Raw genomic sequence first — 13,871 nt, 5'->3', positions numbered from 1 at the left:
TTGATAAAATTTATTTTAAAAAATGCTAAGAGTTTTAAAAGAACTCGTATGTATTTGGTAAATCTTACTGTAAAACTACTGTAAGAATGTTAATAATTGAATTATACATAATGTTGAATAAATTTTATTTACACATTTATAAACATGTATAAGAAATATTTTTAATTGTGTATATATAATAATTAATAACTAAAATAAATATTTTATTTTATTAATTAATTAATTTATTTTGTTATCTCAATATAATTGGTAACAATAATACTCTTTTTTAAAGTTAATGATTTTATTTCTTGGTTAATAAGGATAATTTTGGATACTTATAATGTAAATGAGAATATATATAAAATTGTATTAAGTATAAAAGTGATTCTCAAAATTAAATTTTAAGAAACTACTCTTTTTTTGTTTTTCAAAATTTACTATAGGATCGGATGATTTTACCAAAAGTGATTCTTTAAAAAAGTTACCAACACTAAAATTAATTTTAACAAACAGGCTCAAGGTACATAAAACATCAACAAAATAGTAAACTCAAAATTTTCTAATAAAAAGAAAGAGAAAAAAAGGGAAAAAAACAAAAGAATTTGTTAAAAGTGAAGTAATAATTGTAAACTTACAAATTATTATCAGAATCAATGTTTCTGGGATTATATAACTTGAATAGCATGTCTGTCTAAAGTTTTAAAACTTGTAAGAGAATATACAGTCCCGCGAGGGCCAAAATAAATATTTTACATCTAAAACTTATAGTATTATCATAATTTTATTTTGGAGTTCATCAATTATACAAAATCCTAAGTAAAACTAGTCAAAATTTTATCATGATCTCTTATTTCAGTTATAATTTGATGGAGATACTTTTAATCTTTAATTTTCTTTTAATGTAAAATAGTTTCATAAATCTTCTCCGTACATATATTTTAGGTTGGCTACCACCCAAATTTAATTACTCGGAAGAGCTCAAGATTAATATTTTTGGAGGTAAAGTTTCTCTGCTCATTCAAATAATTTTTTAAAATTAATTACCCACGAATTTCATTTGGGCGTCGAAAAAAAAATGGAACAAGGAAAATAGTGGAGATTGTAAAGAAAAGGTAAGAGCGGATCACAGGGAACACAAACACAAACACACATAGCCTAGTCTCGAAATCTCGTTTCCCGGGCCACCCGTTCACGAATATCAAGGAAATAAATATTCTTTAATTCCTGTTTTACCCTTATCCCTCTTTTCTGATTTTTTAAATTACTTTTATTTATTTATTTTTACGTGTTATTCGATTATTTTTGTAGTGATTCTCTCTGTTTCTCTAGAGAGATAGAAGGCGAAGGAGAAGAGGGACAGAGTTAGAGAGAGATATACCCTCTTCAAAAACCTCCAAATATTGTTTTAATGGATACTTCGATCTAATGCACCTTCAGTTGCAACGAAACCTCATTCAAACAAACCCATGTAAGCAAATTTTTCATTTTTTTTCCTGTAACTTAGTGTGATTCATTTCTTCAAATTCAACCATGTGATCTTCAGTTTGTGTTAATGGGTTTTGATCGCTGTGTACTCTAGTCTCTTTTCTCATTCCTTTATTTGTTGCTAAATTTTGGGTTATTTTTGTTCTTGTTTGTTCTTTTAACTTCTTATGAGATTTTTATTATTATTACATGGGAAAGTCTAGGTTCAATGGGTGTGAATTGGGATCCATGTTGGATCTCTTGGTTTTTGCTTAATTTTTTAATATTATTTTCATGGTTTCTGTGATTTAATATTAAGTGTTTCTGCTTGAAACTGATCTTGGGTTTTGTGTTTATGTTTTTTCCTTTTTGGCATTTTAGTCATTTGGGATTGCTTGTGTGGAGGAGGAATTTAGAATTTGGCATATTTAAAAGGTTGTTCTATTGAGGTGGGTTTCATGGGTTGAACTCAAAGAATAATGGCTGGCTCTAGTGAAGATGAAGAATGTCCATTTTTTGATGCTTCTGAAGACATTGCATCAATTTCTGGTGCAACTTCTGATAACAATGATATGTTTGATTCTTATTACGGGTTTAATAGTGAAGTATGGGTTAGGACCCCGAAGAGTGTTAAAGAGCGCCGTAGTAAATTCCTAGACTGGATGGAAGCAGGTTTGGATGGATTATCAGGTAATAAACCAGTAGATATGGGTAGTTTCGGAGGAGAGGATGATGGACTTTGTAAAAGTAGTGGGGCTGTGTTGAGAATAGCTGGTATTGAAGAGGAGTTTAGGTCAATTAGATCTGTAAGGTCAGGTCGGTCTAATGATAATGTGGAATTGCCAGAGGAGAACTTTCCTTGCAAAGATGGGAATTATGATAGAGGAATGGCGTGTGATGTGGATGAAATGGGGCCAGATGGGCAGATAAGCAATTGTCGAGAAATTTACTTGGAGAATACTTCTGAGTTGTTACCACTCATGGATGAGATTGTTGAGAAGGAAAGTAGTGCTGCGGGAAAAGCAGAGAGAGTTAAGAAGCGGTGGTTCAGTAGGTTACGTTCCTTGGCTTGTGTCGTAGATAAACAAGGGGAAGGTGAGAGAGTGAGACTTAATGAAGAAGATGCAATGTTTTGCTCTAAAGTTCAGAGAGTGAAGGTTTACCATTGCAAGAAGCGATCAAAAGAACTTTCAGCTCTTTATAAGGGGCAAGAAATTCAAGCCCATGATGGATCAATATTGACAATGAAATTTAGTCCTGATGGCCAGTACCTTGCAAGTGCTGGGGATGATGGGGTTGTGAGATTGTGGCAGGTGGTTGAGGATGAAAGATTGACTGAAGTTGACATCCCAGAAATTGATCCATCTTGCATATACTTCACAGTGAATCATCTCTCTGAGTTGAAACCTCTCTTTATGGATAAGGAGAAAATAAGTATCTTAAAAAGCCTCAGAAGAACATCAGAATCAGCTTGTGTAGTTTTTCCCCCAAAAGTCTTTCGGATATTGGAGAAACCACTGCATGAGTTCCATGGGCACAGTGGTGAGATACTCGACCTTTCATGGTCGAAAAATAATGTAAGTTATGATTTAAAGAACAGCCATATCTTCCCTAATCAGCTAGAGTGTAAATATAGTTTCAGTAATTCCGGCAGAAATTGAATTCTACTTTTGTACTTTTTTTTTTCTTTGGCAGTACCTGCTGTCAGCTTCAATTGATAAAACTGTTCGCTTGTGGAGAGTAGGCAATGATCATTGCCTTAGAGTTTTCCCACATAGTAATTATGGTGAGTTTTTTCTCCTTTCTGTTCATCTTTTCATTTTTTTTTCTTTTTTCCAGTTTGGTTCAAATTGGACCAACTCAAACTCGTCTCTCTCTCTCTCTCCCTCATTAATTGTATCTTACAGAATTGTTTTTGCTATGATATGATGCAGTAACCTGTGTTCATTTCAATCCTGTCGATGATAATTACTTCATTAGTGGATCAATCGATGGGAAGGTTCGCATTTGGGCCGTTCTTAGTTGCCACGTTGTTGATTGGGTTGATATAAGACAGATAGTTACCGCTGTTTGTTATCGTCCTGATGGCCAGGTTTGGTGATTTTCCTGCTTTTGATCTTCTAGACATGGTGATGCTTACTTTTTGATTTATCTGTAACAAATTTCTTTTCTCTCAGGGAGGCATTGTAGGCTCTATGATGGGTGACTGTCGCTTTTATAATGTATCAGGTATGCTTTTTCACTGGATTAAGTATTTACGTGTACTGCCATCCCTATCCCTTTTTATTGTCCGTGAATGAGTTATAGCTCTTTGCAGTCGCCACTTTTTTTCAATGAAGTAAAAGAAAAATAAATATTTTACTGGCTGGATATCTAGATCTGTGGTGGCTGATTATCATGAAAATTTATGGCTAGGTAGAATAACTTCTTGCACTGGTTGCGTACCAACATTATGTGGTCCTGGTTGTATCGTTTGTTATTATTTTCTGAAAAGAGCTGAAAATTTTAATGGTGATCTGTTTAACAGAAAATGCACCTTTTAAAGTTTAAATGTTTCTGTGCATTTTAGTTATTTTGTAGGGTATTAAGCACTTGATAGTTTGGCATGTGAAAGGGGGGAATGTAGCTACATAGACCTATTTTTAATTGTTTAAAGCAATATCATGTCGTGGAATAATCTTAAACATGGGCATTTCAGTAACCAATGAGTTTTTATTTTGATTGCTCAGACAATCACTTGGAGCTGGATGCTGAGATTTGCGTGCACAGTAAAAAGAAAGCCCCCTGCAAAAGGATAACTGGCTTTCAAGTAATTTTCTTGTCTTCTTATGCTTATCTTCGTTAATTTTGTTGAATACTTATAGATGTCCACAAATTTTTAAAATGCAGCTACAAGTTAAAAAAAAGAAAAAATCCAATGGGCTAAAAGACAAAAAAAAATCATGCGTCGAAGTTTGTTTTTGTCTTTTAGCTCCATCCGCATTTTAAACAGATGCATATGTCGTCTTACGATTTTATGACATTGCCTTAATAAGTGTGAAATTTTACTCATAGCATGCTATGTACTGCAGTTCTTGCCACAAGACTCAAGCAAAGTAATGGTCAGTTGCGCTGATTCACAAGTCAGAATTCTTCAAGGGCCTAATGTGATAGGAAAATACAAGGGTATGTAGCTGTTTATTTGCCCATTTAATTTTAAAAGAATAAAACTTTTCCTGTTTGGTTTCCAACTATATGGATCCACCGTTCATGTAAGCAAGGCAATGTTTGGTTGCTTATTCTATATCTTTTTTAGTGTGCTTATTATTTCAGTATTCAGGTGGTGATAGTGCATTGCTGTATGTTATAAGTTATAGTTCTATTATAAATGCAAGTTAATTAGTGCTTATTTTTTGTTTATTCTATTTAAATATTAGTTTCTAAAATTTTCTCTTTCCTTTCTTTAGGCCTTCGTAGATCAGGAAACCAACTATCTGCATGTTTCACTTCAGATGGGAAGCATATTGTCTCAGCTGGTGAGGATTCCAATGTATATATGTGGAATTGCATTGGACACGAAGAGCCGGCTCATGACCAAGCAAAAACTATTAGGTCCTTGGAGCGGTTCACAACTAATGCATCCATTGCAATACCTTGGTGTGGCTTGAAATGCGGAAATGCAGAGAAGGAACCGCAACTTCATGTCTCTGATGATGATTCACCAGAAAATCTGGCTTTTGCTCCTGCTCGTTTCTCTCTGGGTCAAGAATATGTTTTTGAGTCTTTTCCCAAGGGATGCGCAACCTGGCCAGAAGAAAAGCTTCCTGCATTAAGCCAGTTGTCCTCAGCATCTGCATTGCATAAATCCCAATATAAGTTTTTGAAAAGTTCATGCCTCTGCACAACCAGTTCTCATGCATGGGGTCTAGTTATCGTCACCGCTGGATGGGATGGACGAATTAGATCATTCCTCAATTATGGGTTACCGATACCTGTTTGAAGTTCTAGACACTGATTGTACTTTTGGAGATTCAGTATTCAACCCCATGTTGGGAACTTTGCATGTAGAGTGCCCACTAAGGCTGAGAAAGCCTGCGGCAAACAAATGCCAACTGAGTTCAGCAGCATCTACATTGAGAAGGGGAAGTACAGGGTTGAAGCTTCATGAGCATGTGCAGTGCAGATTGATGTTTTAGAATTTAGGTGGGCCCTTCTCATATATCTGAGGTGTACCGACAAATAGGTTGTGACATGACATTTGTTGCGATATAATCCAGCTCGGATTCAGCAAGTGGATGAGGTTAATTTATCCTCATACCATTTTAATCTTATGATATGCTGATTTGCTACTCAAAAGAAATTTGTCTGCCAGCCCAGAAAAAGATTTCCAAGTCGTGATGTGTTTGGAGATGCTGATATAGATATTCTCTCTACATAATGGAGGTGCTTGTGGGGCCTTGTGAAACATCTTCCTTTAGCTCTTAGAACATGGAAGTTGAAGAATTTAGAGCTCGTGGTCTGAGTTAATTTGGAAGGAAATGGTGGGGAACTAAGCTATTATTTATGATAATAGGCTGGCCGGTTCCAATAATTGAATATTTTGTCTGCCAATATCTGGTTTGCTTGCTTCATTGTAGGGCCAGCTTCACCTGGGCATGACCGTGGGTTGTTATAATATGCCTTTGCTGCTCAGCCTGCTACATTATTAATGCAGATTTGCAGATGATCCAGTCAATTGCCAAAACTGCTTTTGTTCATGAAAAGCACTCTTACTATCTTTTGCTTGAATGCAGATAATCCTCTTCAGTTTTGCTAACAGATTTTGTAAATTTATTGTCAGAAATTGTCTAACATAATAGGCCTCTTTTTTGTTGGTTTAGCTATGAAGGAAATGTTCTATTTTTGGTTTTTTTTTTTTGTTGTTGTTGGGGGGAGGGGGGTTTCTTACCATAGATGTAACTAAAGTTACTTGTGTAAATGAAATTTGTCAAGTAGTTTGTTCAATGTACGTGTTTGGGAATAGCCGTCAAGATTGGAAACTGAGGGTGAGGGAGAAATTGAAAATTTTGTTTTTATGTTCTGTTCTGCTCTTTGCGTGGCCAAGAATGCCACCCAATTGGAAAAAAGTATGTTTTAAGACTTGCAATTAGATTTCTAAATAATCTTGCGTTTGAGATTCTTCTATTCTCCAATTATTTTATTTTTATCCAATGTGGTTGATTTGTGTTGCCATTTTGGACAAAATTAGGGATGACAAAGGGGTGGGGTGTGGTTGGGGATGCTGACCCATTTCTCATCCTATTAAAAAATATGTTTGCATTTCCTATTTCATCACTTGATAAATTTAGTGGGGTGAGGATGAAGAATTTTCATGTGGAAAATGATTTTTTCATTTTTATCTCATTTTTCATTTACTTATTTTAAAATAGGTATGGATGCATAATTTTAGTACATTAAAAATTAAAGATTTAAATAAAATCATTATCATATTATAAAGTATTTAAATTATTTTAAAAAATTTCTAAAAGGTTGAAATAATATCAAAACTAAAAAATGTTTAAAGAGAGTAGAACCTTAAGAAATAAAAAAAAAACACAACAATATTTTACGGTTTCATAAAAATTATAATGTAAGGTTTTTTTTAATTATAACCTATTTATATTAAAAAAATAAAAATAAAATTTATTAATAAAAATTATAAAGAAAATTTATTTATATTAGGCGAACAATAATTCCCAAATAAAAAGAAAATATAACAATGTTTTAAGGTTTAATAAAAATTATAATGTTGGGTTTTTCTTTTAGTTATCCCTTATTTATATTATGCAAAAATAAAAAGAAAATTTATTAACCAACATTGTAATTCATAAAATAAAAATTATTGAACAAAAATTAAAAAAAATTATAGATAATAGGGATTGGGGTGAGGGTGTGGTGGAGAGTACAAAATTAAACTCCACCTCATTAAGATTTTGAGAATTATTTTTCACCTATTCCCACCCATTCTTAAGAAGTTGTTCAAAATTCACCTCATTTGGGGTGGGGCCCAATGACGCTCCAAGCCTATGGAGAATTTTGTCATCCCTAAATAAAACAATGATAGCCGCTTTGATATATATGAGAAATTATTTACCGTCCATCCGTTTTTTCACCGTTTTTCAAAAATACACAAATCTTTTTTTTTTTTTCAGCGCTCCACTTGAAGTTAACATTTTTTTTATTGGTCCACTCTCGTTATAACACCGTTATAACTTTGCTAATATCATAAGAGTAAAATTATCATTTCACAACGACACAGTGGTAGATAAGTGCAAAACAATATAACTTCAAGTGGAGTTCAACAAAAATAAAAAAATAAAAAAATTGTATTTTTGAAAAAATATGAAAACAATAGGTGGTCGGTGGATAATTTATCTTTTACATTTGAGGGTAAAAAGGTCATTTAAATAATATTCCATTAGTTTTCTTAATGGTCTTCAAACGAAAGTGGAAAAATGAAAAAAAATATAACTTTAGGTGGATTCCAGAAAAAAAAATTATATATTTTTTTATAAAAGTTAGAAAAAATGGGTGGATAGTAGATAATTTCTCTATATATATATATATATATCGTAAGTAAAATCTTTTGAGAAGTAGTGCAATTAACACTGCAATTAAACATGAATCATATAAATGAAACATAAGACATATAAATTTAACATAAAATTTATAAATTTAACATAAAATTTATAAATCAACATTAAGTAAAACATAAATTATATAAATAAGATATAAGATTGTAAATGTAAGACAAAACAAGTTAATTAACATAGGAGTGGTAAATTGCTATATAATTGATAAATAAAAAAAAATTTATAAATATAATATAAAACTTGTAAATTAACATTAAGTGTAAAACAAAATATAAATTATGTAAATAAAATATAAGACAATAAATGAAAGGCAAAGCAAGTAAATTTATATAGGAATGGTAAATTGGTGAAAAATTGGTAAACAAAACAAAAACTTACAAATGTAACATAAAACTTATAAATTAACATTAAGTGTAAAATAAAATACAAACTATGTAAATGAAAATAAAACTTATAAATAGAAAACAAAACAAATAAATTGACTTAGGAGTGGTAACTTGGTGTATAATTGGTAAGCAAAACAAAACTTACAAATGTAACATAAAACTTATAAATTAGCATTAAGTGTAAAATAAAACACAAATTATGTAAATGAAAAATAAGACTTGTAAATGGAGGGTGAAACAAGTAAATTAATATAGGAGTGAAAAATTAGTATATCATTGGTAAACAAAACACAAATTATGTAAATGAAATATAAGATTAGTAAATAGAAGATAATACAAGTGAATTAGTATAGGAGCAGTAAATTGATACATTATTGATAAACAAAAAAAAAAAAAAAACTTAGATGTAACATAAAACTTATAAATTAACATTAAGTGTAAAATAAAACATAAATCATATTAATGAAAGGTAAAACAAGTAAATTAATATAAGAGTTATTAAAAAATAACAGTGAAAAAAAAATAACTTACAAATGTAAAGTAAAAACTCATTATAATAATGATTACTTTATTTATTTACTGATTTATTTCTAAATTAAATAATGATAGTCTTAGGTTTATGGGCTTATATAATACGTGTGATGATATATGTGAAATTTTATTAAGGATAAAACTTATTTTCAAAATTAAATTTTAAAACACTATTTTTTTTTGTTTTTCAAAGCCATTTATAAGATAATATAATTTTGCATTCTTCTAATTCTCCTTGAAAGCAATCCCAAAAATCACATGAAGTTTGTATAAAACTGAAAATTAAATCTAATTTTATTGATATATCATATATGTCTAGTAATATAAGAATATAATTTTATTGACCCGGGCTTTATAAAGAATAAGTAAAAAAAATTAATATCAAATTAAAAATTCAAAAAAAAAAAAACAAAAGAAAAGAAATTGTCAAATTTCAGTCTCTCAAAAGTCACACAACAATTCCTAAAATTTAAAAGCACCAGCCGACACCCAATGGTGGAACCCAAGCAGGCATCAACGATTGAAATTGAAAGTTGAACCCATTCATCTACACCACCAGTTAGCTGAACCAGCAGCTACACAACACAAGCTGCAGCTATGTAACGCAACAGGCAGCAGCAACGAAGCAAACGCAGCACCAGCAGCCTGCACTTGCACCCACGCGATGTAGCAGCAGCTGCCAGCAAACCCAGCACCAGCCACTGGAACTTGTGTGATGCAGCAGCAGCCACTCGAACTCACGTGACACAGCAGCATCGAACCCAGCTGAGCCACTTGGACCCATTGACCCAAACCAGCAGCAAACCATTGACAAAAATATAGCATGCTGGCACCACCCTTCTAGAAGGTGGGCTCGCCATTTTGAAGAAGAAGGCATTGCTTCCGTCTTTAACTAGAACAAAAGAAAAAATGGAGAAAGAAGAAAAGAAAAAATGGAGAAAGAAGGAAAAAAATAGAAACAAGCCAAAAAAGGTAAAAATAAAAAAATAAAATAATAAAAATAATATATCATTGATGAATAGTGCCAAAACTTTCTCTATAAATAAAAACGAAGAGAATGAGTAAATTCATTCCATTGAGAGAGAGTGATTTAGCATTTTAGAGAGAGAGTTTAGAGAGCTTGAAATTATAAGCTCTTGTTATAGTGATTTGAGAGTTCGGGTGTATTGAGATTTTGGGAAGTGAGCTAAAATACTACAATACTTGTAACTCTTTTTACTAGTAAAATATTTTTCTTCTATTTTCGTTCGTGAACGTAGGCTAAAAGCCGAACCACGTAATTTTCTGGTGTCCTTGTTATTGCTTGTTCTTTATTTTCTTCTAATTTCACTTTAGCTGCGTGTCTGCTTCACCAATAAATTTCTTAACAGTGGTATCAGAGCTACTGGTTGTATTTTTTGGAGTCGGTAGCACTGCTCATGTAAAAATATTATTCACGTGTACTGTTTTATTCACGCATACGGTAATATTTACGAATACGGTTACTGTTCACATGAAACGGTGGGAGGTGATCCTAGCAAAGTTAGTTCGTGGTGAAAAGCAATGGCGGCAAAATATGAAATTGAGAAGTTTAACGAAAATAATTTTTCATTGTAGAAAATGAAGATAAAAGCTATCTTGAAGAAAAGTAATTGCTTGGCAGTAATTAGAGAAAGACCCATGGAGATAACTGATGACAAATGGAACGAAATAGACGGCAACGCCATTTCTGATCTACACTTGGCACTTGCGGATGCAGTATTATCCAGTGTGGCAGAGAAAAAAACAGCAAAAGAAATATGAAATACTCTCACAAAATTATACGAGGCTAAATCGCTGCACAACAAGATCTTCTTAAAGAGGAGACTCTATACTCTTCGAATGACAGAATCTACATCAGTGACCGACCGCATCAACACCTTAAAAACTCTATTTTCACAACTCACAATGTTGGGTTATAATATAGAGGAAAATGAACGTGCAGAGCTTTTACTTCAAAGTCTACCAGATTCGTATGATCAACTTATCATCAACATCATGAACAACAATCCAGTGGATAGTTTAGTTTTTGTCGATGCTGCAGTTTCCGTATTAAATGAGGAGAGCTAGTGGAAAAATAAGAAAGACAGACTGACGAGTTCGGAGCAGGTAGAAGCACTATCGGAACGTGGTCCCAGTGGGAGTTGTTGTGCGAATTTTATTGAACTTGCAAGCGCACGAATCTATTGTAGAATAGATTAATGGTGACGAGTGTCGATCTCACGAGGAGGTGAATTTTAATTATGTGTAGAATTAATTTTCTATGAGAGTGGTTGGATTTGTGAGGGAAATGATTTAAATTATCCTAAAATTTGAATTAAAATAGCTAGAATAAATTAAAGAGAAAACTATGATAATTGAAGCACTTGGGTATCCGGATCTGCATCAACATGCACCATGAGCTAAATATAATTCCAATTAAATCATGAAGGGAGTTTCCACACCTCATGAACCACACTCTAATCAATATGGTGCTAAAGGCTTATCGTGCCAAATAAAAATAACTTTGTACTAGGGAGCCGGTGAAACCATGGCGGTATCTAGACAAAATTATTATTATTTGTCGACGAAAAGTCAAAACATCCACAAAAATTAGAGGGGAAGAGAAAATAAATTTACCAAATAAAGCCCATGGCACATGTTGAGACTTCACCTTTAACCCAAGCTTGAAAGAAAATTAGCTACTCATAATTGAACTAGGGGTAAAATAAGAATTTATTAAAATATGTAGAAAGTACAAGATAGAGAAGGAATTACAGAAAATGGAGCTCAAAAATGAATTCAGAGATGCCAAATTAGGGGGGAGGCCCCCTGTTTATAAATACATTGAATAAATCATGGCCATCGGATTAAAAACAATTTGGACGTTTAGGATTACGCAACGTCATCAGTCAACATTACGAGATTTGACCACACAGTTTGAATAGTGACACGGTTTGGTTGTAAATAATCATATGTATATGCATGTACCGTACGCGCGATTTTTGGTCCACTAATATGCTGCGACGTCACCGATCAACAGTACATAAGAATTTTAGTTCAATAGAATCGTGACACCTCATCAGTCAATGCCACATCATCATTCTGTATGTGTGAACAGTGTCGTGAACAGTAACATAGACAGTACCGTACATGTGAACAATGTCATTTTTCTTTTTATGCTCCTCCTAAGGTTTTCGACTGTCCTGAGTTCAAAAGTGATGTCCGTTTTGCTGTTTGATCTCTCGTTCATTGTGAAATGACCATGATACTCCTAAAATACATAAAATACTTAATTAAAATAAAACACACATAATTAAATCACAAGAGACTTGAAGTATAAAATGACGATTTTCTCCTTTATAAATATACACTTTCTGACACTCAACTCACCCCCAACCAGCTTATTAGTAGTCTCTACCAAATAAAGCGAAAACAAAATTCAAATCAAAAATGTTTTTTTTTAAAACACTCTTGTTTATTCAATCAGACTAATGATAGCAATCAAATAAAAGTATAAGCATTATCGCCAGTCTAAAGAAACATCACACCCACATCAACCATTCACATGAATCAGTCTAGTAGACTTTGTCACAACTACTTTCAAGAATGACATGTCAAACCCCAAAATCTCACTGGAAGTAGTGACACTCTCATAAGGAAATTAAACCTAATAAAAATAGTCACTCTAATGAATGATAATTGAGAGAAAATAATAAAGAAGTAATATCACATGCTCTCCCCAAGATGAAAGAAATATGCCCTAAATTTAGAAATAATACGATCTTAAGTCAAACAAAATGCTAGTCAACCCAATTTATTTATTTATTTTTTTTAATGCACCACTACATCTTTTTAGCCCATATAATTAGTTTCTACTTCAGACTATAGCTCTCTAAAATCAGGAAAGACTTTTATTAGGATGTAACATAGGCTAAGGACACGACTAACAAAGGAGGGAAAATAAGGAAAACAAAATGTATGTTTGAGATTTTTTTTTGGGAAGTTGCAAGGTGGATTTCACCTATTATTGTTATTTATTTATTTTTTGAAACAACAATTTTTTTTTGTTTTTGGTTTTTGTTTTTTGTTGTTGTTGTTGTTTTTTTTTTTTGCTTTTGTTTGGCACAACTTCACTGAACAAAATAATTATTTACATTTTTCTCAAACATAAATAGGTGATGGAACTTGTAAGATATTGGGTAACACTCCAAATTGGACTGAGTCAAGATGATAAGTTGATAAAGAAATATTTTTTTTAAAGGCTCAAAAGTGTTAACTATGGATATTTCGTCAAAGGGATGGCTAGAAAGACTTAAACGGGTCAAATATGACATTTCCATCGTCTTTTAGAGATCTAAATAATCTTCCATATTCACTAGTTAAATGGACCTCCAGATGTAGCAACACACTTTTTTTTATTTAACTTTTTTTTTAGGATTGACTCAAAGGAAATCTAGAGACCGTATATAAAATAATAAATTGCTAAGCTGTATGAAGAATGGGCAAAAGGGTTACTCTCCAAGAAAAATGATAGGCTCAAAAACTCACTTGATACTTATTATGACATGTGCATTCCTTCAAGCAACTCATATTTGTCTCTGACATCAGCATGTAGAGTAGCAAACATAGCGTAACAGCACTTAAAACCAAAGATAATACAAATACTAAAATTTGAAAGTCATCATGTCATCCAATGTTAAAAAATCACACAATTTTTTTTTTCAAACAACGTTCTACCCCCCAACCTATTCTAAATATGAAAAGAAAATATGCATGTAGAAAGATGAAAATGATGTAGAAAAATTAATTAGAAAAGTTACACTTAAAATGATAGAAAAAGAAAATGATTTTTTTTTTTTAACTAAGAAGATGCGTTTCTAGAGGCACTACACTCCAT

General features: G+C 32.3%; 1 protein-coding gene across 4 annotated transcripts; it reads left to right on the top strand.

Annotated features, from left to right (window-relative positions):
- The first annotated feature begins 850 nt into the window (after positions 1-850).
- On the top strand, positions 851-6,607 carry LOC102609724 (uncharacterized). 4 transcript variants are annotated; one of them, XM_052438215.1, is made up of 9 exons: positions 851-981; positions 1,291-1,450; positions 1,828-3,023; positions 3,142-3,232; positions 3,381-3,538; positions 3,624-3,675; positions 4,176-4,255; positions 4,518-4,611; positions 4,893-6,607. In XM_052438215.1, exons 3-9 carry the CDS (start codon positions 1,926-1,928, stop codon positions 5,423-5,425), a joined length of 2,106 nt encoding a protein of 701 aa, XP_052294175.1. In that variant the 5' UTR covers positions 851-981; positions 1,291-1,450; positions 1,828-1,925; the 3' UTR covers positions 5,426-6,607. The 4 variants fall into 4 exon arrangements, with proteins under 4 accessions (XP_052294175.1, XP_052294176.1, XP_006491984.2 ...); XM_025092881.2 differs by lacking the exon at positions 851-981 and adding an exon at positions 1,078-1,094; XM_052438216.1 differs by lacking the exon at positions 851-981 and having other exon boundaries at positions 1,048-1,450; positions 4,938-6,607.
- The last annotated feature ends 7,264 nt before the right edge of the window (positions 6,608-13,871 follow it).

This window comes from Citrus sinensis, chromosome 3, assembly GCF_022201045.2.
Source record: "Citrus sinensis cultivar Valencia sweet orange chromosome 3, DVS_A1.0, whole genome shotgun sequence".
Lineage (NCBI taxonomy): Eukaryota > Viridiplantae > Streptophyta > Magnoliopsida > Sapindales > Rutaceae > Citrus > Citrus sinensis.
This window is presented reverse-complemented; position numbering and strand designations above follow the sequence as displayed.

Excerpts from the sequence above, each read along its gene's own strand:
- LOC102609724 (XM_052438215.1), top strand. The coding sequence starts at position 1,926 with ATGGCTGGCTCTAGTGAAGATGAAGAATGTCCATTTTTTGATGCTTCT. Across the intron at positions 3,539-3,623 it reads GTTATCGTCCTGATGGCCAG|GGAGGCATTGTAGGCTCTAT; the intron begins GTTTGGTGATTT and ends CTTTTCTCTCAG. Across the intron at positions 3,676-4,175 it reads TCGCTTTTATAATGTATCAG|ACAATCACTTGGAGCTGGAT; the intron begins GTATGCTTTTTC and ends TTGATTGCTCAG.